The following is a 24,123-nucleotide window of genomic DNA, read 5'->3' as shown; positions in this document are numbered from 1 at the left end:
ATGCGGGCGGTCGGGGCCGTGGGAGTCGGTGTACTGTGGGCGCTGCTGGCCGCTGCGGTGCCTGGCGGCGTGTCGGAGCTGACGACCCTGGTGCAGGAGCAAGAGCCGTTCAAGCCCGAGTCTTCCCTGCTTAAACCGAAGGTTATGATCGCCATTGTGGCTCGCAACGCAGCGCACAGCCTGCCACATTACCTGGGCTGCATCGAGAGGCTGGAGTACCCGAAGGAGCGCATAGCTATCTGGTGAGAGACGCACAAACAGGGATGCAGTAGAGGATGGAGTTCACAGGCTTTGCCCAACTTTTACAATGCGTCTTTAAACTAGGTTGTGCAAATATATATCCCGCAAGATTGAGTAGGCTACCTTTTAAAGAGTTACATATCCATTTTTTTGTCACAGTTTCTTTTCTTTTTTTTACGGAGAACTTTACGGTGACGTTTAGCGCCTCCTTTGCCTCCTTTCCTTTTTTTTTTAAAGAGCTTTATTTACGGTTTTACAAATTATAGGCTATACATTTAAACATACAATAAGCAAACAAATGTGCAAATTGAGCTTAAAGTGTGTCCAGAGTATGGAGAGTCTCATAAAGTGCATATAGTCTTTTGTAAAGTGCATGGAGTATTTTATAAAGTGCATGGAGTATTTCCAGGACAGGCTTTCAGAGTACAGTGCATGAAGTGGACAGTGATCTGCAGTGGCGCATTGCTGTAACGAAAAGCAGCGTGTTACCGTGTTAATTATAATAACTGATTGTCAGTATGGTCTCGCAGACCTGTTGCTGCGTTTTACGATGTAGGCTACTTACCTCTCGCGTGTCTGCCGGTATCCAAATTGCACACTGTGAGAAAAGATGAAAGAACTACTATGCATGAGGGGTTAGGCTTAACCCTTAATCACGGTTCCCTCCGTCTGATTCAGCACAAACCTGCGGAAACAGGGCTTTAAAACAGCAGGGGTGTCAGGTATGAAAAGGGGGCCTCACCCCAGCTAGGGTCCTCTACTCTGTGTGGTCTCATACAAGCAGAGATAATAGGGGCCCTGCAGGTGAGGGGATGACAGGAGACATTGAGTTGGTCTGACAGCAGGAGTTCTTTGAAGTCATGCGTAAAGTGTGTGTGTGTGTGTGTGTGTGTGTGTGTGTGTGTGTGTGTGTGTGTGTGTGTGTGTGTGTGTGTGCGTGTGCGTGCGTGCGTGCGTGCGTGTGTGTGTGTGTGCGCTCGCTCGCGCGCGCTAGAGATTTCTGTCTATAGAGGCAGAGTTGATATCAAAGTCCAGATCTGAAGAATGTGAAATGGAGGACCTAACTGTCACATGCATCTCTGGTGGTGGATGTTTACAACGATTTCCCCCTGTTGCACCCAGGCTGGCATTCTTGTATTTCTGTTTCCCACCCTTCCTTTACTGAATATCGTGCTTTTGTTTGCAGAGCGACTGTCTGTTCCTAATTCAGAAACCCTCACCAAAACACACACATGCACCCTGGATAAACTCAATACAAAGAGGAGGCCCTGCCCTCTGGAGCAAATTGACTGAGCTAACATGGCTTTGTAAGTTGTTGGAAGGGCCCCATCAGTTATGAGTGGCATCTCTCTGCCCTGCAGCCAAGGGTGAGGGGAATCACACTGTATAATTAAGGCAGATCAGTCCAAGTATGTTTGTTGTAACAGAAAAGTGTCCCTGGCATAGAACTTTATAATAAGAGAATAAGGACACATAACCACACACATAACATAAGGTCCTAGTCATCAGCCTCTAACACAGGACTGTTTTATTTAGGCAATCAAGTTTATTTCAGTGGCCACAGCACAGCCTAAGGTCTTTCCTCTACTGTGGGACAGTTGGGTAATGAAGTATTCTGATGTTTTTTTAAGAGTTTATATGCTTTAAATCCGGTAAGATTATTAGATTATTATTATACATATGAGCCTATTTAGCACATTGAGAAAAGTGTGTGTGTAGTATGAGGGTCGTCTCAGAAGCCATTAAATGATGAAAATAAGAACTTCTGAATAGTGCACTGTAGTATGTGGTGCTGATTTGTTTCTGTGGCAAGTAATTATACATTTGTAGAAAAAGAGTGGCGATGGCGGTCTTTCTCAGTGTAAAAAACTTAATTGGCTTTTGTGGCTAAATTGGTTAAGAAAATATACTCAACATAGCTTACACAGCTCTGTGCCTTTTTGTTTCTTTTTGTGATCATCGTTACTGCCCAACATGTAAGCCAGACCACCCAATAAATGCCAAATTGTAATTCAAACCTAACTCAAACCTTAAATCCACATTATAGCATTTCACAGTGTGTTACAGAGCACTAAGTGATTGTAATATGACAATCATGACAACTACAGCTTAAAAGTGTATAAAGAGAAGTAGTAAAGGTGTAAAGCCAATCCAGTTACATTTTACTTCAAGATAATTTAACATTACAACTACTGAAACATAATTGTATGGCATTTTTGTCTTTATTTGCCACTACAGAAGCTCGGGGGAAACATAGAGAGGGGGATGACGTGAGACGAGGGTGTCCAGCTGGGCTCACGCCAAAAACTTGTGGTTACATGATACACCATCTTTACCCGTAAGAAAACTAGGTTTCTCCACTTTACTACTATCAACAGCTCAGGCCAGGAACAGTTTATCTTGATAGATGTGGGCAGACTGATGTAAAGTACTGGTAAAAACAATCAAGAAGAAACAGATAATACCAACAGTGTCTGACTATGAAGCTCCATTTTTTGTGCGGGGACACAATGTTCTTCCCTCTAGTTCCTCTCTGGAGCTTCAGGTCTGAGCAGAACAGTGGACTGTTTTTCCTCCCCACTACTCATTTCAAAAGTGCAATCCAAGGGAGACAGAGCAAACAGGAGTAGAGAAGAAGGATGTAGATGATTAAACATAATAATCAGGGTGGTGATAAAAGAGGAGTGACACTTAATTGTGCAGCAACAGCAGCAGCAGGACCCCAGCTCCCCCTTTAACCTCCAGATTGTGCTCCAGTTTGACCAGGAAATGTTTTTTTTTTTTTGGATGTGCTGCATCTGTGTGAATGTGCATGCATTATGAAACATAAAGAAAGGTTACAGCAATGACCAGTTGTAGGACGTTCTGCGGTTAGAAAAGTTAACTTAAGTTCCATCTCTGGTCTTTAGCAAATGCAGTGCACAATACATAGCGGGGGAAAAACTGAAGAGATCATATGCTACCTGATTTGTCTTCATTTCGCCATTGATCCAGGACAATTTACTCTATAAGTCCATTTTTGGTCTTCATTTTAGATAAGCTTGCATTTAGATTGCATTACAAGCATAATACAAAGTTTTGTAAAACTGTTGTAAAAATTACCTAATTTGTAATTTCAAAGCCATCTGAAATGAATCGGACAGTTTATATTACCATTTTCATACAAGATTTGCAATGAGAAATACAGCATTCCTTAATAAATGTAAGAAGTGGAAATCTACATGGGAGCAAGTGTTGTTGAAATGACACGATGACAAGTCTTAAACTGATTAACAACCCGGCCAGTTGACAAAATCATGCGTGTTTCCAAATATCTGGACAGGCTTTGGCCGGTCTGAGGATGGTAGGAGGATAATCTGCACTGATCACCCAGGTCAGGTCTTCTTCGCCCTGTTACTGCAGCCCCTGACTCACGCTGACAGTTAGGATGGTCAGTAAAATTTTCCTTTAGAAGTTTTCCCTCTGCAAGTGGGTGCAGGTCTGAAAGAGAAGTGGCAGAGTGGTGAGAAAGACTCTCACACTGCTGTTAAAGAATGAAAGAATTAGAGAAAGAGGGGGATGGTCGGGCAGCGAGAAGGTTGTCAACCATGTTAGGAAATTACCCAGAGGGCATTTAGCAGGTTCGTTAATCCACATTCCCACAGTAGCTTGACCATGAGTATGCTGCTCTCTCCCTTTGTTTTGTTGCTGCTGCTCCTGTCCTGACAGAACAGCAGTGAACTGTAAGGCAGGGCCAGACTACTCATGTTGTTCTTCAGAAAGGCTAATTAATAACCTGTACAGTGAAAGAGCCAGACTGACTGAGCTTTGCAATAGGACCCAGTAGTTGCTATGAGACAGGGAAATGTCAATGTTGTTGCCTGTCAAGGGTGTATGAAGCTATAGTCAGCAGTAGGTTAGCTTAGCTTAGCTTAGCTTAGCATAAAGTCGGGAAACAGCTAGCCTGGCTCTCTAAAGTAAAACAATCTGCCTACCAGCACCTCACAAAGCTTACTAACTAGCTTGTTAGTATTAGTAAGCTTGTTTATTTAATTCATACAAAAACCAAAGTGTAAAACTAAACTAAAGTTGTGGTTACAGGTGGTTCAGGTTACCAGGCAGCCAGTGGAGACTCCAGAGTTTGTGCTAAGCTAAGCTAACCATCTAATGGCCAGATATGAGAGGGGTATCTATCTTTTAATTTAACTTTTCATCTTTCCCTGCAAGAAAGCCAAGAAGCAACAATTTTACAAAATGTCCTAACATTTTCACATAAAGAAAAGAAAACACACAAAAAAGAAAGAAACACATGAAATAAATAACAGTGGAGTGGAGAGGGACTGGAAATATAGAGAAAGGGATATGCAACCAAGGCTACATAGTTCCTCATAGTAACGTTATCTTATGGCTGACTGGACTCCCCATGAGTAAGAGGTTAAATTGGGAAGTCAACAGCTTTTATCTTTTGCCAGCTGTCAGTTGTGTTTTGCGCCCTGCTTCCAGGAGTTACTGTTTTTAGTAAGCAACTTCAAAGGAAATCATAGAGGATTTCATAAGCAGTGAACTTTGTGTTTGTTTTAACGTGTTAGGCCCAATGCAGACAATTCTCTGTTAAGTTTAGGCCAGCCTATTATTACTTTGCTCCTCACACTGCTGGCCGCCTGCTGCTTACTGCCCGCCGGCTGTGTTCATGTGGGGAAGTGCATTCCCAGGTGCTGTGCTGGATATCGAGATGATGATTTGTGGCCTTGTCAGAGAAGACTGAGCCATGAAGAGGATGTCAGAGCGCTGACATCATCGGCCATAATGTCATATTTACTCATTAATCATATAACCACTTATATCATATTTATGACTTTCATTGTACTTTATAATGACAATGCAGGGATGAGGATGGACGTTTGGTATGAATTTTTCACTTTTAACAACCAACTATATCTATTATTATACAACCGCTGGTACAACCACTATAAACCCTATGCACCCCAAGGCATGATGTGACTCTATAAGTTAAGGATTTTCCACATTTGCCCAAATGTGTACCGGCTGAATGCCTCAGTGACAGTTGTGCTCCTGTCAGACACAGAAGTTTATGTAAATTTATCCTGTACCGAATCCAGGTTCATTCAAGAATTTGATAGAAAGGATTTGCCCCCATGTAATATGACGTAACATGACATAAACAATATTTAAGTTATTTTGACAAGTGCACTGAGTTACGCAGCAAACGAACCATGAAAAATCAGACTTGAATGCTGAGTAAAGCATCTTTTTGGCTGTATGGTTTATGCTGACTGCAGTGTTGTGCTTTGCAGTGGCATGTTCGTCTTGCACCAAGTGCCAAATTACATTTTTTAAACACCCTTTTTGTACCAGGATATGTAGTATAGTTTGTCAATGTTTCATGTTTATTTGCTTGGCCTAGGTGCCCCTCTGGTTAACTGCTCAGACTGCTGGCCAGAGTGAATCTCATTCGACCTATTTACATATTTTGACCATATAAATCATGTCTGATAAAGACTTTCTGTCTGTTTATGGATGCATTATTTTGTTTTTTTAAAGGGGCTATACTCGATATTCAGCGCATACAGCCCCTTTAAGTATCCAGACATGACTGCGTGCCATCAGCTAAAAGTTTAGAAGAGTTGCTAAGCATAACTGGTCATAGCAAATTCATTGTACAGGAAATACCGTAATAGCACATCTTCATTTTAAATCGTTCGAAACCAACTGCAAATTTTACTTCATGGAAAAAAGGGACACCGCGTCCAGTAGTGATGGTGAGACTGCTGTTATCTGTATCCCGAGGTACAATTATGCAGAATTTATGCTGTTTTTTACACTGCCTGGTGGATTTTATCCTGTAAATCCAGTGTTCTCCTCTTATTTTGTTGAAAATAAATCTTGGCATCCACTAGGGCTGGGTGATATGGCCCAAAAAAAAATCCCTGATTTTTTCACAAAAAATCAAATTTAAGATTTAAATTGATTTCCCAGCTTGTTGCAGGTTTAAAAAACCTCAATCATATGGATCATGTGATGGTCTATCCCGCTGTAATATTATTTCCATGCAAGTCTTAGATTTAACTAAAGCAAATACACATTTGTCCATCATTTGTCTATTCTAAACATAAATTTGTTACATGTTAGCTGTTATTTACTAAGCAAATTGTACCTATTGTACCTTATTTTTTAATCCCTCTGATAGATATTTAAACCGAAGAAAATGGAAAGAATCACACAGGCTTGAAAGGTCATCAGTTTTGTGATGTTGGAGGAGTTCCCCCAATCCAGGTGCGTTACCTTGGGCTCCATTCCTACGTGGGAATGCAACAGTGAAGCACAAATTGTTCCTGGTTTTGTTACACTGTGAGTTTGGCCATTTTTGGAGAGCAGTTTATCCAAGTGTACGGAAAAAATTATCAGAATGGGATAGGCTATTGTGTGTTATCTGGTGCCGATATGGGCATTTGTGAATGATTAGCAGCATATGCCTTTGGTGTGTGTCAGTACATATTAAATCACAGTACTGGCACTCTGTGCTAAAATGAGTGTGTTTGATTATCTTCATTGTTCTGGTGCTTGTATGTGTATGAATGTGCAAGAACGTATGTCCCTTTTCACATATGTGTGTGTTTGAATGCTATTACACACATAATGGGTGTGTGTTTCTGCTCTGCTTCACTGGCTCAGCCCCTGTTTTCCATTCACTTCCCCAGTTACCTCACAAGGCTGACAGTGAGCCAGAACCTCCATATGTTGAGTAAAATGCCAAAATCATCTCTGACCTCCCAATCAGTATCACCTGAGGAGTCGTATTCTGCATTCACATCCAATCTGGGGGAAACTAAAAAGGTCTTTTTAACATCTGCTCAGGTTTTTGACATAATGTCCAGAAACACAGGGTGATATTTCCCAGAGAAGCAGCTCCTAATGACGCAAACTTCACTTCTCTCTGTACTAGAGCACAATTTGCTTTGAAAAAACTGATGTTGTACACACCTCATACGAACTTAGATAGCTGCCCATATCTTCACCAATTTGGAACATTTTACACACCATTTGACATCAAAGCCACCCGCCCATTTACAGACATGACTCGTTTAAGTTGAATCTCAGATGGCTTCAGATAAAATAGTCAGAGCACATCTGGCAGCACCTTGAAGCAACCCTGCTGAGAGAAAGTCCACCAATCGCTGAGTCACATTTTTTATACTGCTCATATAGCTCCAGGATATCAATGGAAATAAATAATTTCACATGTAATGATGAGGTGAATAGAAATTACTAAGTGGCCCAATTTCCATTTTCCAAACACATTGACTGTAGAGCCTAATCTTTGCCAGGCTATTACTGAGCCTTAACCAGCAAACTCTCTGTAATGCTGAAGAGGTGCAGCTGACGATGTTGTACCTGCCAACAGTCCAACCCCATCCTCTCTGCCCTGTAGCAAGAAGGTACTCATGGGAAGGTTTTCTCTGTAGACCCAACATATCTGTTCAATCAAGTTTCAGTAAACAAAGAGAATTGGCTTTCCAATCCCTGAACCTTTTTTGAGCTCTCTCTCTCTCCCCCTGGAGTGAAAATGATTGTTCCTGGCTCCAGCCTAGACTGTGAATTCTTGCTTAGATGCCCCATGTGTTCCAACGCACTTCCAGCAGTATTGTCAGAGCTTGGCAGCACAGCAATAGAGTTGGCAAAACACTGAAACACAATGGCATTTTGGTATGAGCACTCTCATCTGGAAAGGGAGAGTAGATAAGGCGAAGTAAAGAGAATGAGAGGTTTTTCATGTTTTTCCTTTGTTCCTCCATCAGCTTTTCCATTTGTTTCTTTAACCACTTTTTGTCTCTCTCTATTTTTTTACTCTCTTTCCGCCGTCTTTCACAACCAGAGCGTGTTTCAAATAATGAGTTGCTATGACTGCATGACTGATATTGTTTTGGATGTTTAAATAGTGTAAATAGTTGCTTGTGTCCATAAGAGAACTTCACCGTGCAATACCCATTATTGACATGAATGTCAAAAGAGCAATAGCCTAGATGTGTTTTAGAACAAATATTAAGGGTTTTGGTGCCAAAAAAATGACATGGTATCCCACTCATCTGCCCAGCTAAAATCATAGAGTATATGGTAATTTACTAGGAGAGTCTTGCTCTTATGATGACTGAGCTTCTATCCAGAGAGTTTACGAAAGTGGTCTAGAACTGCAGGGAAAGATTGTACTAGATTGAAGACATATAAAAGTAGATCATCAGCATAGAGTAACATACCCTGACACACGTTTCTTTCCAGCAACCAAATGGCTGAAAAGCTTTGGGCCAGGAAACCTTTTTCTGGTGCCTTAGGGCAGAGGGAAGGGCATGCATGTATTACTGCAAGCGCACTCTTTCTTAATTTGGTGGTCATCGGCAGTACTGCAACAAAAAAAAATCACTTTTCGACCAAAAAGCACTTAGCCAACCAACATTTTAAAAGAGAATTCTGTAAAGCTGTTAACACGACACCTGTGACTGTAAACAGGGTCAGATAGGTTCCCTTTTTAAACAATGAAAATGTAATACTTGAACAACTTTTCAGGAGCTTAGAAAAGCTACTTTTAGGTGCGTGACATCATTACAATGTAAAGTTTATGGTAGGGGGAAAGACGGAATCATTAATGGCAAAATATAGGCTGTTCAGCCAGCACATACACCAACAACTTTTCTATTTCTCGTAATATACCATAGGAGAAGGGGGTGACTCTGTGCCAATGGTCTGTTCAGATACCATTGCAGCATCTCTCATTTCAGCACAGGCTCCTGAAATTACATTCCTCCAATGCAAATGTTCAGTAAAAAGTAATAATGTAGACGTCAGGTTGGTGAATTGCAATACAACATTGGAAGCCAGGCTTCTTATCCTGTGTCCTACCAACAGTCAACATAGACTTTCCTTATATCTAACCATTATGAATATTTTTTCTCCCAATATTACACTTAAGTGCAAGCCCGCCGGCCTTGGCTACTCTTGTTGACCCTGAGAGTCATGAGGAATTTCCCTTTCCCCTCCATCTTTCTACCCATCACCCCCTCCTCTTTCTCCTTTGCCCTACTAAGCCCTCAAGAGGCCTGTAGCCACGTCAGCCTCCACAGGAGAGACTATACTGCAAAGTCAACAAAGACACACACACATTGGCATAGTTATTATGTTTTAAAGGCATCTACGCTCTGGTCTGAAAGAGGCTTTCTTGCTTCTTAATTACATGCAGCACACAGTCATTATTGGCAACTATATTAGATCGTTTATTTAATCAACAGTCACCTTACACTTGCCTGCTGGATCCTTTCAGACCCATGTTTACCTAAAAGGGCCAGTCTCAGAGACAAGCCTCTGTGTTTAAAGGCCAGATGTCAGCCTTCTCCTTCGTGACACACTCCCTGTTATCTGACACCCTCCTGCTCTGGATAACCTTAAAGCTAGAGAGAGTAATGGAGTGGGTTGATAATTACGTTATGTGATGGGGATGCAGATGTGACCAACATATTAGTACCGCATGATTGCTGCACTGCAATCTAACCAAACAAACTTTTTTTAGCAAATATACAAATGTGTGGTAAAAATAATATGGCTATTTCTTTTCTTAAAATGTGATATAAGAATGTGTGCCTTTCATATATTATACAGACCAGTATCAGAATTGGTTGAATAAGGGATCATTTGGAATTTTCTTACCTACAAACTACAAACAAAAATAATGTTGCTGATAATACTCGTAGCTGCTGCAGTAGTGGCAGGTGTAATATGTGGATGTTTTGAGAAGAGCACAAGAAGGACTACAGATGACAAGAGGGATTGATGCATGTAAGTAGGTGAAAGGACAGTTGGTCTTGTGCACTGAGATTCAGTAACGAGGGAAGAATAAATAGACGTCTATGAAGTGATAGAGAGAGAGAGAGTGAGGGAGTGGTTGGGTGTGTAGGTGAGGCCTGGGGAAGCATGTTGTGTCCAGATGCTGATCATAAAGACAGAAAAAGTGAGAGGAAGCCCAAACTCAAAGCTGCAGGCAGCAGAATAATGAGGCTGCAATTTACTGTAAACTTCAAAACAGGAATGAGGAGATGTGGCACGAGGCAAGAAAGAGATAGATATAGAGGAATGGAGTGATGAGAAGGGAGCCCATATTGTATGTATGTGCAGAGAGGCATACTATAGTTATATCCTCATTTCAATATTGTTTTCACAGACACCCAGGTAATGTTGCTAGCTGTGTTTAGATGTAGATGGGTCTCCATAGTTGGATCAAATATTCATAATCCTGTATAGTTTCAGAGACATCAGCTTCGCATAGCTAAAGAATTTGGCAGCAACTGCAAAGTCTCTAGCATTAAGCTCACACTACAATACAGTTCAGCTGCTGTGGGTTATCTTGCCTGAAGGTAGAGGAAATTGAGGAGCACATAGTTGCCTCCTGAAGAAGGACAAACGTGTCTAAAATGAAATGAGATGGAGGAGAGGATGCCCCATGGAAATAATGGAAAGCATAAAATAAGGCACATCAAAATAAGGCACATTGAAAGGCAAAGATTACTTTATTTGATTCTGTTTTCTTTGCCTGATTAAACTTGCAGCAGACACAGTGTACAGAGTCCTGAGTGCTCACAGGGGCTGGGCAGTGGGAGGAACCCTAAAGCAAGTGGTATACTCGCCATCCCGACCTGTCGCGTGTGGTGGTTGCGACACTAGTTGTAGTCTTCTCCTGAACAGAGGTGTCGCTAATGAGGAAAGGCTACCGACTTTGCTATTTCTACGGACTAGAAGAACAAGAAAAAAGTAAACAGTGGCAGAACTGGCACCGACATTGACGTCAGTGTTTCGATTCGATCACCTACTTCGTCGGATCAAGCCTTTCATTCACCATAAAAGAACTCATCTTAACCCAGTAAGTTTACAAGAAAGACTTGTAGTCACTCTAAGAGTCCTGGCATCTGGTTGCCCTCGAACTCGTCCACGCTTCCTGCTTCCGCTTTGTCGTGCGCCGCTGGTCGCGCAATTTAACTCCTGACGCGCCAGCAAGATCTACGTCATTTTGACGTCATGTATCATCCTCAATACATGTAGAAGCATCATAACACAATTAGGGTAAAAGCTTTCTTTTTATTGGCAAAATCTACTTCTTTATTGAAGTAATTGTTACCACATTTCATTTTTAACCATGATGATGGTGAGGCAAAGAAAAAGCATCATTAGCATTTTAATGATATATGTGTAGAACAAAGTGAGTCTGATCATTTATAAGTTTGGAAGGGGTTTAATGAGGTCTTTGAGGAATTCACCGAAAGTTTAATTCTGTATCGATAAGAACATTTTGCACATTTTAAGTTTATGTTTAGCAGTAAAATAAAGTGATCCAAACAGAAAACCACTTGCTCTCTTATATACCCATAAACATACACATACCATTTTATACTATATACTGTATGTTCCCACATGCTGTACCATGTATTGCTCTTTACTTCCCAGAAGTCCCCTCCTGTTTAATCCCTGCCTGGAACCGAGACTGTCATAGGAAGATGGCGTGTAGGAACGCATTTATTTCCCCCAGCGATGTGCAGTTTAGCGGTTGAAAAAGCATGTAAATGTGAGTGCAGATGTACTCATTACCAGTCAGGTGTTTCAAAGCCCACTATAAAAAAAACATGCATGCACAACGTGCTTGCACACACACTCTTTTGACTTTTTACACACATACCCACCACCCTTTACACACACTCAAAAAGATACATTTGAAATGGAAAACTACCACTTGGGCGACAGATAAATCACCAGTCACACTGCTGTAAAAACAACATTCCCAGGACACGAAAATGAACGTCCATATGTTTTGTCACACATTTGCAGGTGTAGGCACACAGACACACACTCACACACACACACGCTATTAAAATTATTGACCGCTGTGTCTCCTTCAGGCTCACGGCCCCTCTCCAGCTGGTGATTATGTCTGATGAGTTATTTTTCTGTCTGACTGGAGATTATTGAAATTCCACACCTAAGAGGGCTCTGCCTCCTTCTGACTAATCCATGTGTGCAAAGCAAGACTGTGCATGTTTGTGTGTGATTTGTGCACGTGTGTAGTTTGTGTAGTTATATAAGCATAGGTGTGCATGTCTGTGTGAAAACAGGTGTTTCTGTATTGCTATTTGTGCAAAATGTGGGTAAATGAAGAGTGTCAACACTGTTATCTTACTTAAAATACAAGTAGATGGTGCACAAGTGTGTGTGTGTGTGTGTGTGTGTGTGTGTGTGTGTGTGTGTGTGTGTGTGTGTGTGTGTGTGTGTGTTGTGTGTGTGTGTGTGTGTGTGTGTGTGTGTTTGTGTATCTCTCTCTCCAGCTAAAATTGGGTGTGATTTTGGATAGAGTACAGGGAGAAATATTACAGCAAGCGATGGAAAACTCCATCACTAAGTGTGTGTGTGTGTGTGTGTGTGTGTGTGTGTGTGTGTGTGTTTAATGCCCACATTCAAGTACATACTTCTGCTGACTCTGCATTTTGTCGACCTTTCCACTTTAAAGGGCAATTTACAGTAAATGCAAAGACAGGTGATATTTATTTTTCTGAAACTCGTATAGAAGTGATTGGGAACTGCATAGTGATACAGTTACAGTTTTTCATTTTCCTTGCACAAATGTATATACACACACGCACTCTCACCCACACATACAGTAGTCACAGTGGCCCTCATATATCAGCCTAACGTAGAAACCAGCGCAGAAATCACAAATCACACCAATTAGAGCGTAAGAATGGTTGTACATTGATAAATGCAGCGGCTGGAAACGATCGTAATTTAAATATCACGCCCCAATATATTCTCGGTTTTGAGGCCTCGCCCCTACAATTTACAACATGGTGAGATGTAATCCGGCTGAGAAGCGGCACTTTTCAGAGGTGGAGATTGAAACCCTGATATTTCGGGTTCATTTGCACTAACCTGTGTATTATTTGGCAGCCTGAAAACTGTTATTAAAGGCTGTAGAAAGAATGCGGAATGGAAAGAGATCACTGATGCGGTCAACAGTGTTGCTGTAGTAAATCGGACTCCAGCTGAAGTTTATTTAATTTATACACCTTTGACATATGTATGCTATAGTCCTAATAGTAATATACAGGCTTATATTGCAATCTCTTAGGCCTACATGTTGTAGGCCTATCTATATTCAAATAAACACACAGTAGCGGAGTTTATGCAGTGTCTTTTATTTTACTCGTGTTTTTTTCATGAGTCAGAACGAGGCAACAGCTGTGAGGGAGAGCGCATGTCCTCCGCCCCCCGTGCTGGACCACCACCCCAACCTGTCTCCTGACAGCAGAGGGTCTGGAAAAACAAGCCGAAATAACTCGGTCAATGGCACATATAAGTATTCAAATTCAGATTAAGGGAATTATATCTTTAGGCTGGGTTAATTTTGATGGACATCCTCGTGGCAGTTCTGTTAGCGTGTGCCTGATATTACTTGTCTTTGTTATTTTCTACCCAGAGTGCCTCAGAGTAACGTTTGTCTGCACTGTGGCTCCTCAGACTTTGGCTGTGCTTCGGCAGTGCGGTTAATTAGGCAGTAAGGAAGCTTTGCAACGCTGAGGCCGCCTGTTGTAACATCAGACAGTAACTGGATAAATCTGGAAGCTTGAACATCTTCTTCCAAAACACGCTGTCTGAATGTCACTGCTCAGAGTGTCACAACCTGTTCCCTGTTACCTTAAGTTAACGACAGTTTGACTCAGCTTCACATCCTCATATTTTTCCAGAGGGTGTTATTCCTGGAAACAGTGTTGACATGCCAAGATGTTTGTTTCTGCGCAGGGAAAGCTGTTTACATCTCAAGTGTTTAGCAGATGCATTTAAATAGGCAGCATAGTTTCAAGAGTTCATTTGAATGACATCCCATGTTGTCTGGGTTGGTGTTTCAGGGCAGCAACAGACCATAATGTGGACAACACCACTGCCATGTTGAGAGAATGGCTGAAGAGAGCCCAGGGTGTCTACCACTACGTGGAGTGGAGACCCATGGAGGAGCCGAGGTGAGTCACGGTTCCCACAGGAATAATTTATTAACATTGAATCAAAGTAATTGCACTCTATGCTTTACTTCTGGTTCTGGTTTTGTCACATAATTAGTTAAATAGTGACGACCAATTGACAAGCTTTTACCTCTGTATCAGGTCCTACACAGATGAGTGGGGTCCGAAGCACTGGCCTCCGTCAAGGTTCAACCATGTGATGAAGCTGAGGCAGGCGGCACTGAAGGCTGCCAGGGAACGATGGGCTGACTACATACTGGTAAGACTTAAGATACTGTTTGAGTATTGTATATGCTGCTGCTGCTGATGATGTGATTGTAAAGCATGAAGGAAACAGCTGATGCTATTCAGTGATGTCAGTGCTCTGCCTGAACTATTAGTGAATTAGTTTTAGAGATGGGAACATAAAATAATTTTTTTGATTTGTAACTGAGGGCCATTGATTGTCTTTGTGATGTTTTGATGTGGATTTGACTGTTTACATCACGTATAGCTTGATGTACACTGCAAAAATATATTTCTAATACTGATATTTGTAATTTGCGTTTAAAGAATTTTCTAATGCTGTGTTCATTTAAAGGGACAGTTCACCCCAAAATCCAAAATACATATTTTTCCTCTTACCTGTTGTGCTATTTATCAATCTAGATTGTTTTGGTGTGAGTTGCCCAGTGTTGGAGATATCGGCCACAGATATGTCTGTCTCTTGAATACAATGCAACTAGATGGCACTCATCTTGTGGTGCTCACAGCGCCAAAAGAATACATTTGAAAAACTCAACAGCATTGTCTCTTTCGAGAAATCTTGACCCTGTTACTCAAGAAAATCTACAGCCTTGGTTGTGAACAGTTTCATGTAGGAAATATTTTCTTTCTTCCGAACAACACCTGCCAACCATATCATGCCCAGAAAGAAACGTACTCATGGACGAGAGGCTCAAGACAGCGTGAGATGTAAACATTAATGGCGTCCTCCTCGGCTGAGCTGTAGCGTTAGCTAGCTCAGGTGAGCTAACAGTATCGGTTTGCTATAAAGTAATCTCCACAAGCTAGCAATGTTGGACCACAGCAACTCACACTACAACAATATAGATTGATAAATAGCACTACAGGTAAGAGGGAAGATTTGTATTTTTGATTTTGGGGTGAACTGTTCCTTTCAGTAAATGTAACTTGTGTTCTTTTAATTAGATACAAGGGACATGTTTGTTAAAGATTGACCACAAGGCTCTCTGATTTAGTTTCAGAATGTATATGATATGATGAGTGACTTGTACACTCAGACCATCTTCCCTCTTTAGTTTGTAGACAGTGACAACCTGTTGACCAACCCCCGTGTGCTGAACCTGCTGATGGCTGAAAACTTGACCGTGGCTGCTCCCATGTTAGAGTCTCGCTCTCTTTACTCCAATTTCTGGTGTGGTATCACCCCACAGGTACACGTTAGACTTAAATTCATACGTCTGTCCATCCACTCAGCTTGACTTATTCCTTGAAACCCTCGTTCTTCATCTCCCTCCTCTCTCTCAGGGTTACTACAAGCGAACCCCAGACTACCAGCCGATCAGGGAGTGGAAGCGGCTTGGCTGTTTCTCTGTTCCCATGGTGCACAGCACCTTCTTATTAGACCTGCGTCGTGAATCCAGCAGGGACCTGGCCTTCTACCCTCCTCACCCTGACTACAGCTGGGCATTTGACGACATCATGGTGTTTGCTTTCTCAGCACGTCAAGCAGGTCCGTTTGAAAAACTCAACTCACAGCAAACTGACACATTTGTAGCAGGGCTGCGAATGCCACATGGCAGCTTCACTGAGATGAGCTGAGGACTGTTAGTGAATTCCTTAATTCATGAGTAGTCTATTTCAAACGTTTCTTTACTCTGCATGTGTGCACTGCTGAGGGCTTTTTTTTTGGTTTTATGCAAATGTGTGACATTACGGCAGATGAGCAAAAGCAGAGAAAAATGGTTCCATGTGTTTGTCTTGACTATGCGTGTGTGTGTGTGTGTGTGTGTGTGTTATGCACACTAAAAATATGATATTATACGAAAACTAGGAGACCTCCGACTGGTCACGTGACATCGGCTACAGAGCTCCGTGCTACAGAGCGGCAGTTGCTAGCTGTAGGCCCTCTGAGGTCTAAGCCATTTTTTTCCCATATTTGGTTTGCCTGGTGTAATAATGCCTGTATAACCTCAACCATGTGAAGCGGTGCTCTGTACTCAGCGCTCAGTCACCTATTCTGGGGTAACTAGACCACCACCTACCGCTGACCTGACGGAGCACCACCAGTATACTGAAATATAAAATGTATCAATCTTTGATTGAAAAAGGAAATTCCAATAAATTTAAATTGCAGAAACAATTTAAATGTTCAGTCAGAATTACAACACAGCTATCAATGTGTGGAATATTGAAGTTTAACATATGTGACGCCTGGATACTGGTGTCCACAGTGGGCAACATGATGTATTTCATCTCTCTCAAAGCATCAAATTTCTAATTTCTAATTTATTCTAAGAAAAATATAAGATGGCCAAAAGATCACACTGTCTATCACATTATCAATAATATAACAATAACACTTAAAGGAACATCAAGCAGTTCATTCCCCGTGGGAGTATTTATTAGTTTCTGGGAAGCATGTTGGCTTTAGTGTGACACTTGGTGCATGTTTATTTGAAATGTTTGGGTTTTATTTATAGAACCATGTGCACATGTGTGTGTGTGTGTGTGTGTGTGTGTGTGTGTGTGTGTGTGTGTGTGTGTGTGTGTGTGTGTGTGTGTGTGTGTGTGTGTGTGTGTGTGTGTGTGTGTGTGTGTGTGTGTGTGTGTGTCTTCCAGGGGTGCAGATGTATGTGTGTAACAGAGAACACTATGGTCTCCTGCCCGTCCCTCTCAAAGCACAGCAGAGTGTGGAAGATGAAAGCGAGAGTTTCATACACACCATCACGGAGGCTTTGAGTGAGTACACACACACACACACACACACACACACAGACACACACATGTTCCAGCTGATTCCTTGAATCCTTGATTACTTCACCTCTCAGGTTTGTTTCTTCTCCTTCTTGACCTCCGTGAACCTTTATGATTACATCCTGCCAACCCACTTTGCTAATTTGAATCCCCCTCCTCTGTATCTGTCTCTTCCCTCTCCCTGTTTATTCAACCCCCACCTCCCTCTTACTTTCTCTCACTTTTGCCCTCCCTCACTGCTCAGATTTTAAATAAATCAAATTAAATAAACCACCACGATCCGGAGGAAATTCAGTTATTTTCTAATCCTGTTTTTGCTGTCTTAACCTTTCGCCTTCCTCCTCTCTCTGTCAACAGTTGACCACGACATTGAGCCCTCTGAGCACCTGTACTCTCCGCCATCACCGCAGGACACCATGGGCTTCGATAAAGTGAGTGTGTTGGCTCTGCCTGGAGGAACAGGAGCTTTTCAACTTCTGTCTCTCTTTATATTTACTGTTAATCAGCAACTCTCACTTCCTGTTTTTGTGTCTCCAAGTTCTTCTTCCTTGTCTTTTGCCTTCACCTCATACCTCTCTGACCCTAACTTCTGTTTTATCTGTCTTCTGTTTCTTGCATTATGCATCTCCTATTCCACAAAGAGAAACCTTGACAAACAACACAATAGAAAAACATTTGGAATATACTTACAGAATGGGGTTTCAGATTAAATTAAAATGTTCCCTCTTTAATGAACATGTCTCCATTATTTCTTTTTAAATGTTTAGATTTTCCTGATCAACCTGAAGCGTCGGCTGGACAGAAGAACCAGGATGTTGAAAACAATGTCTTCGCTGGGTCTACATGCCACGCTGACAGACGCAGTGGACGGCAAGTAGGTCACAAACACACAGCCCTGCATGAAGACGATGAACTGACCTGAAGGCTGATTTAATCCTGACAAAAATCTTCTCTATCACTCTCTGTGATAAAGTCTTTTGAAGTTTAGTTTATTCTGCAGCACGACAAAAGTATGTTTATCTGATGCACTTTAATTGTGGTCCCTGAACGTCAGATAACATATGACATCTATATCCAACCATCCTGTCTAAACAGAGCTTTGGTGTTTGTAGCATTAGGCTTGACTTACTTTCCCTCCTCTGTGCTTACTTTAATCCACCGTTGAGAATGCCCTAATCCTTCTTCCAGCCTTTGTTTTCCTGACAAAATGTATTACTCGTTGCAACTTGCAGAATGTGACTTTGTTGTGTTGTGCAGTGAAGTTTTCGCTGATGACAGACTCAGCTGGATAATGAAAAGTATAGTTATAAGGAATACCTTTCTTTTTTACTTCTCCATCTCTCTCAGGGCTCTCAATTCGTCCCAGCTGCAGGCGCTGGGAATAGAGATGATGCCGGGCTACAAGGACCCTTACTCTGGTCGAGTCCTGACCAGAGGGGAGATCGGTTGCTTCCTCAGCCATCACTCCATATGGACACAGGTGAGAGCAGGGCAGAGTAACGCACTAGTATGGGGAAGAAGGCTTGTGTAGTTCAATAGAGAGTCTGTCTGTCTGTCCACCTCTAATTTGCATTTGTTGTTATGATTGTGCAATGCATACTATAGATAAGATACGTAAGCACAGCACAATCATCAGCAGGAATTATGTAAAAGAGAGGGACAATCTGGACAGCTGGCAGAATCTCCGCTGTTATTCTTTAATTTTAAGTGAAAGTGTGTGTGTGTTTTCCGACCATCAGGTGGTGGAGCATGGCCTCCAGAAGGTTTTGGTTTTAGAGGATGACGTGAGGTTTGAGCCCAGGTTTAAACGGCGAATCCAGGCCATAATGGATGACACAGAGAAAACCCAGCTGGACTGGGACCTCATGTAAGATACCCAACCCATACACACTCCCTTTTTTTATTTCATGAATGCTTGTTGAAACTAAAGGTTTGCACCCATTTGTGTGAAGCCTCATCAACACACTCTTTCTGTCTGTGCTCCAGCTACGTGGGGCGTAAGCGTATGCAGGTGCAGCAGCCAGAGCAGTCTGTGGACGGTGTGAACAACCTGGTCAAGGCCGACTACTCCTACTGGACGCTCGGCTACGCGCTGTCCCAGCAAGGGGCCAGGAAGTTACTGGCTGCCGACCCCTTCAAAAGGATGTTGCCCGTCGACGAGTATCTGCCCATTATGTTCAACAAACACCCAAAGTCAGTCTTTACTTCAGTTTTCTTTGATTTTAAATTACAGTGCTGCATAAATGCAATGCACTTATATAACGTAGCAGGAATAACGTGATACAAAGGCATGGAGCTTTATTTGAGGCATGTAATGCAGAAAACCACAAAGCTACAAAAAGAAGTAATACTTTATAACGTTCACAAACACAGACAGAAAGACCCTTTTAGACGGTCTGGTTTATGAACAGACAGACCAATATTTACTGAGGAGGACCACAAATAGATGATCGCAGGTGCACTCTATATCAGGTAATCCACATAAAAAATAAACACGAAGATGCAAAAGTAAAAGCTATATTTAAACAACACAGGCAGGCCTGCATTGATCCAGTGCATGCACAAAAACAGACACGAGGGCAATAATAAACCAGTGCAGAAATACTAAAGGACCTACTGTACAGTAATTATCCATACATAGACACATACATGCATGATTGTTGGCAACATTTTAGACAGTGGGATTGTGTGTAGTTTTCTAGTTTGTTCTCGTGTGGTAGACCACAACCTCTGTCCAGTTCAACTCCAAACTATACGTCTCTACTTCTATCCTTTTTCCTTCGCCCTGATTATGTCCCTTTTTCTTTCCAGCACCACCCCTTTCTTCTTCTTTTTCTTCAGTGCTCCCTCACACACAGGGCAAGGATTGTTCTTGGGGTTCAGTGGGTGAGGGGCTTTGCGCAGGACACACAATACCTGCTTTTCTCTTTCTTTTCTCCTTGGGGATTCCTGCCGTTCCCTGCTCCCCTCCACCTCCACCTCTTCTCCCCTTCCCATGTTTTTTATCTTTTCATCCTTTAAGTCCGCCCTCTGTCTTTTCTGTCTCTCCTCTCATTCCTCGTTTCTTTTTTACTTCTTTTAACATTCCCTCACTCCCCTCAACAGACCTTTACTTTTTTGCACACCTACTCCTTCCCTGTGTCACCCACTTCTCCTCCCCCTTCCTTCTCTCTCTTTGAGGAATGTGGGCCAGCATGGCTCTTCCTGCTGGTTGGAGAAGGGGACAGGATTCCCATTGATAGAGGCCTGGGCGTGGGGGTGGGGCAGAGATGGACACTGTGTGAGTGTGTGCGTGTTACTATATAAATACATGGAGATGTGTGTCCAGTGTGCAGTGTATAGATTACTAGGTAAACACACTGTGTGTGTATTCAACAGTGAGAGAATGTGAGTTTGTTCAAAAGTGAAAGAAATGGGAAATATGGACAGAAAAGGTGGAAAGGAGGCTGGGGAAAATATGTAAAATGTGTTGTATGTTACATAAATAAACAGCAAAGGATTATGTGCTGTTTAAATTGTGGATATTATGTTTCATGTGTTGTTTTTAGAGGGAGGAAGGCTGTATGGTGAGACTCTGCTCTGCTGTTTTCCATAACACAGTGCTCCTCTTCCTTTTTGATCTAAAACGCATATAAACAGAAGAGAAATACATGACAGGGAACCCAGTGATAAAGGCAGCATTGCGTGGAAAACATGTGTGAGTGTTAGTTTGTTTCTAGTCTAATGAAGGTGTAGCGTTTCACTGTCCTCATGGAGCACTGACAGGCTTTAAAGAGCCGATTGAACGGCGGGGAGTTGACCTATGTAGTGACCTCTGTCTGCACGAGCTGCCGGGCTGACGTGTCACACCCAGACAGCCATCATTCCTCCCTCTGGCCCTCCTGCAGGCTGATGATGACAGGCTGATAGTAGAGTTCTGTGCTGTTTGTAATGTGACACAATATGTCCACATGAGGATGTGATTTTGATCTGCTGGGATGAAAGCTTTTTCCGATATTCTTTATCTGTAGTATACTGTGATTTACTCAAATGCTACTCTGATGTGCTTTGATGTATGTTATTGTATGTTGTCTTTTTTTGGTACTTAATACTTCTATTCTATTTAGGGCTGCAACTATTGTTTTCATTATCGATTTAATAAGCAAATTATACTCGTTTGGTCTATAAAACAGTAAAAAAGAGTGAAAAATTATCATTATAATCCCTAGAACCCAACTTGGTGTCTACAAATTGCTCAACTTGTCTGACCAACAGTCCAAAACCTAAAGATCTTTAGTTTAAAGGTCCAGTGTGTAACGTGTTTAGTTGTTCATTATCAAAATCTGTGTTGCCCGTTCACAAACTTGTCCTTTTTTATGAATATTTACCACCACCATCAATTCCAAGTATTCCTTTCGGCTTGAAATTTTACATTTGCATTCGCATGAACTGGGGTAGACGCTCCATATTCATGCGCCATCTTGAAATACGTAGCCGGTAAGGGACATACAGGACATACTGCTCCGCCTTTCACGTTTTCGCTGTCACATGATAAACTCACAGGTGCTGCTAATGCTGCTAATGGGTATCGTAGCTTCCCGGCCCCGGCAAGTTTGAAGAAGGAAACTGAATGAAATTCAAAATCCAAATTTCAGTAACAGGAGTCTTCTTCTTCGCCCAGAAAAAGAAAAAGGATATTGAGGCATGTAATGCATTGCGATATATGATCTCAACGCTAGATAGGAGAAATTCCTACACATTGGACCTTTAATATCATATATGACAAAGAAAAGCATTACATCCTATTTTACCTGATAATGATTGACATGTCTGCTTGAAAATGACAATTTGCAGAATAGTCTATTCTATATAGCCTATTAACTTTACACTGATTGATTTAATGACTTTCAGCTCTAATCCTACCACATTTCAGAGAGAAATAATGTGATTTTCATTCGAGACATATATCTGACAGCTATAGACACTTTGACCTTTAAAACATATGATCATTAGCATTGTTATAAATAAGTTTCACCTTTACTTAAATTGATCAACAGACTGAATTTTTCCACCACTATAACAGTGGTGGAAAAATGTATTAACATGATTTTGAACATGGGGATAAAATTCCTTTTATGACTGTGCTGCAGAATATCCTGTTCCCCTATTTGATATCCTGTAAATTTGCTGTCTGTGTTGAAATTAAATATGGTACATTGAGTATGTATGCTCACCAGAACTTCCAGTTAATACAGTATATGATGTGTCAGTGAAGCAAAATGAAAAATAGTCATAGTCCTTCCTTCTTTACTTTGGTATAAAGCAGTCATAGACAGGGTGAGTTGGTAATCATAACCATGTCAGTGGCAGAGTACTGACATCACATTTCTCGATGTCAGCATTTTTGTCTAGAAACAACTGGTTGATTAATTGATAAGTCAGTTGACAGTACTTGATAAGTATTTTGATAATCAGGCACTGTTAATCAATCTTTGCAGCCAGGTGACATCAGTCATTCACATTTCATAGCATATCAGCTGAATAACATCCAATGTAAACAGGTGTACAGTACCATCAAAAACTTCATCAGTCCTTATGTGCTACATTTGTGGTGTTGCTGACTTAATTGTATGAAAATGTATGAGAGAGGGATTCGTTCTCTGAGAATCCTCATTGCTGATTGTAGTTTGTGAGAGCCCCCTTAAACAAATCTTATCGGGTAACAATTTGCTATGGATGGACAATCCCTTGACGTACAGTAAGATTGTTATTTATAAAGCAAAATTGCCTTAAATTCACTGTTTCCAGTTTCCCAAATGTGAGGATTTTCTATTATTCTATATTGTAGACTTAATACCTTGGGTTTTGTACCTCATTGGAAAGCATAGTCATCTTCTTGGGCTCTGGGAAATTGTTATAGTCGTTTTTCTAACATTTCATGGCTGAAATGAAATAATCAAGAGGTTCTTTGATAATGAGAATAATCAATACTTGCTGTCATAATCAACATCAAATTTCTTCCAGTGTCCAACACATCTCTTCTTTGTCTCTCTTTCCATCTCCCCCATCTGTCCCTTATTCTCCTCAGCACGGAGTTCATGTCTCACTTTGAGCCGCGGGACCTGAAGGCCTTCTCCGTGGAGCCGCTGCTCATCTATCCCACCCACTACACCGGAGAGCCGGGCTACATCAGCGACACGGAGACCTCAACCATCTGGGACGACGAGGCCGTGGCCACAGACTGGGACCGGCAGCACGCCCGCAAGACGGCCCAACAGGACAGCATCCGGCCCGTGGCACAGAACAGCGTCACTGGAGACTCGCCGCCTCCTGCAGCTCGAGCCTCGCGGGACGAACTCTGATACAGAGACCTGAGACTCTGAGAGAAAGACTTGTGTTTACTATGCCATGTACACACAGTGAAAGTCATGTGTACACACACTTGAAAAGACACTTGAACTACAAGCTGACATACCGTACACAACACACACACACACACACACACACACACACACACACACTGGTGTCCAAGTGGATGAAAGCAGAGTTATGATGTCAATCTACTCTGCTGCCTGATGAAGAGGGACACTAAAGGAGAGGAAGAAGAGGAGATTCTGGGACGAGGGCTAGCAGGCCTTTGAGAAAAGCTTTATTTATTCCCCATGTGCCTCCTTTGGGCATGTGGAGACAGTTATGGCCCGAGAAAACTTAAGCAACACATGGAAGACAGCTAACATCATTTGCAGGACTTGAAAAAAAAAAAATATTCACACAAATCAATTTTTAATGTTGTTTAAGAAGATTGTTATTTAAAAAGAACAGATGTGTTTTTTTAAATGGGCAGCCAAAGAATAAAGGAATCTTAAAGTTGTCTGAAAACAGC

General features: G+C 41.8%; 1 protein-coding gene across 2 annotated transcripts; it reads left to right on the top strand.

Moving 5' to 3' along the window:
• colgalt2 (collagen beta(1-O)galactosyltransferase 2) lies at window positions 1-24,123 on the top strand. Of its 2 annotated transcripts, XM_039810371.1 has the most exons (13): window positions 130-242; window positions 2,479-2,578; window positions 14,172-14,282; window positions 14,424-14,541; window positions 15,584-15,718; window positions 15,813-16,017; window positions 17,127-17,246; window positions 17,619-17,692; window positions 18,029-18,135; window positions 18,609-18,741; window positions 19,001-19,128; window positions 19,248-19,454; window positions 23,329-24,123. In XM_039810371.1, exons 2-13 carry the CDS (start codon window positions 2,559-2,561, stop codon window positions 23,600-23,602), a joined length of 1,632 nt encoding a protein of 543 aa, XP_039666305.1. In that variant the 5' UTR covers window positions 130-242; window positions 2,479-2,558; the 3' UTR covers window positions 23,603-24,123. The 2 variants fall into 2 exon arrangements, with proteins under 2 accessions (XP_039666304.1, XP_039666305.1); XM_039810370.1 differs by lacking the exon at window positions 2,479-2,578 and having other exon boundaries at window positions 1-242.

The sequence above is a fragment of the Perca fluviatilis genome, chromosome 9 (assembly GCF_010015445.1).
Source record: "Perca fluviatilis chromosome 9, GENO_Pfluv_1.0, whole genome shotgun sequence".
Classification (NCBI taxonomy): domain Eukaryota; kingdom Metazoa; phylum Chordata; class Actinopteri; order Perciformes; family Percidae; genus Perca; species Perca fluviatilis.
The sequence above is the reverse complement of the archived record's forward strand: the minus strand, read 5'-3'. Positions and strand labels throughout refer to the sequence as shown.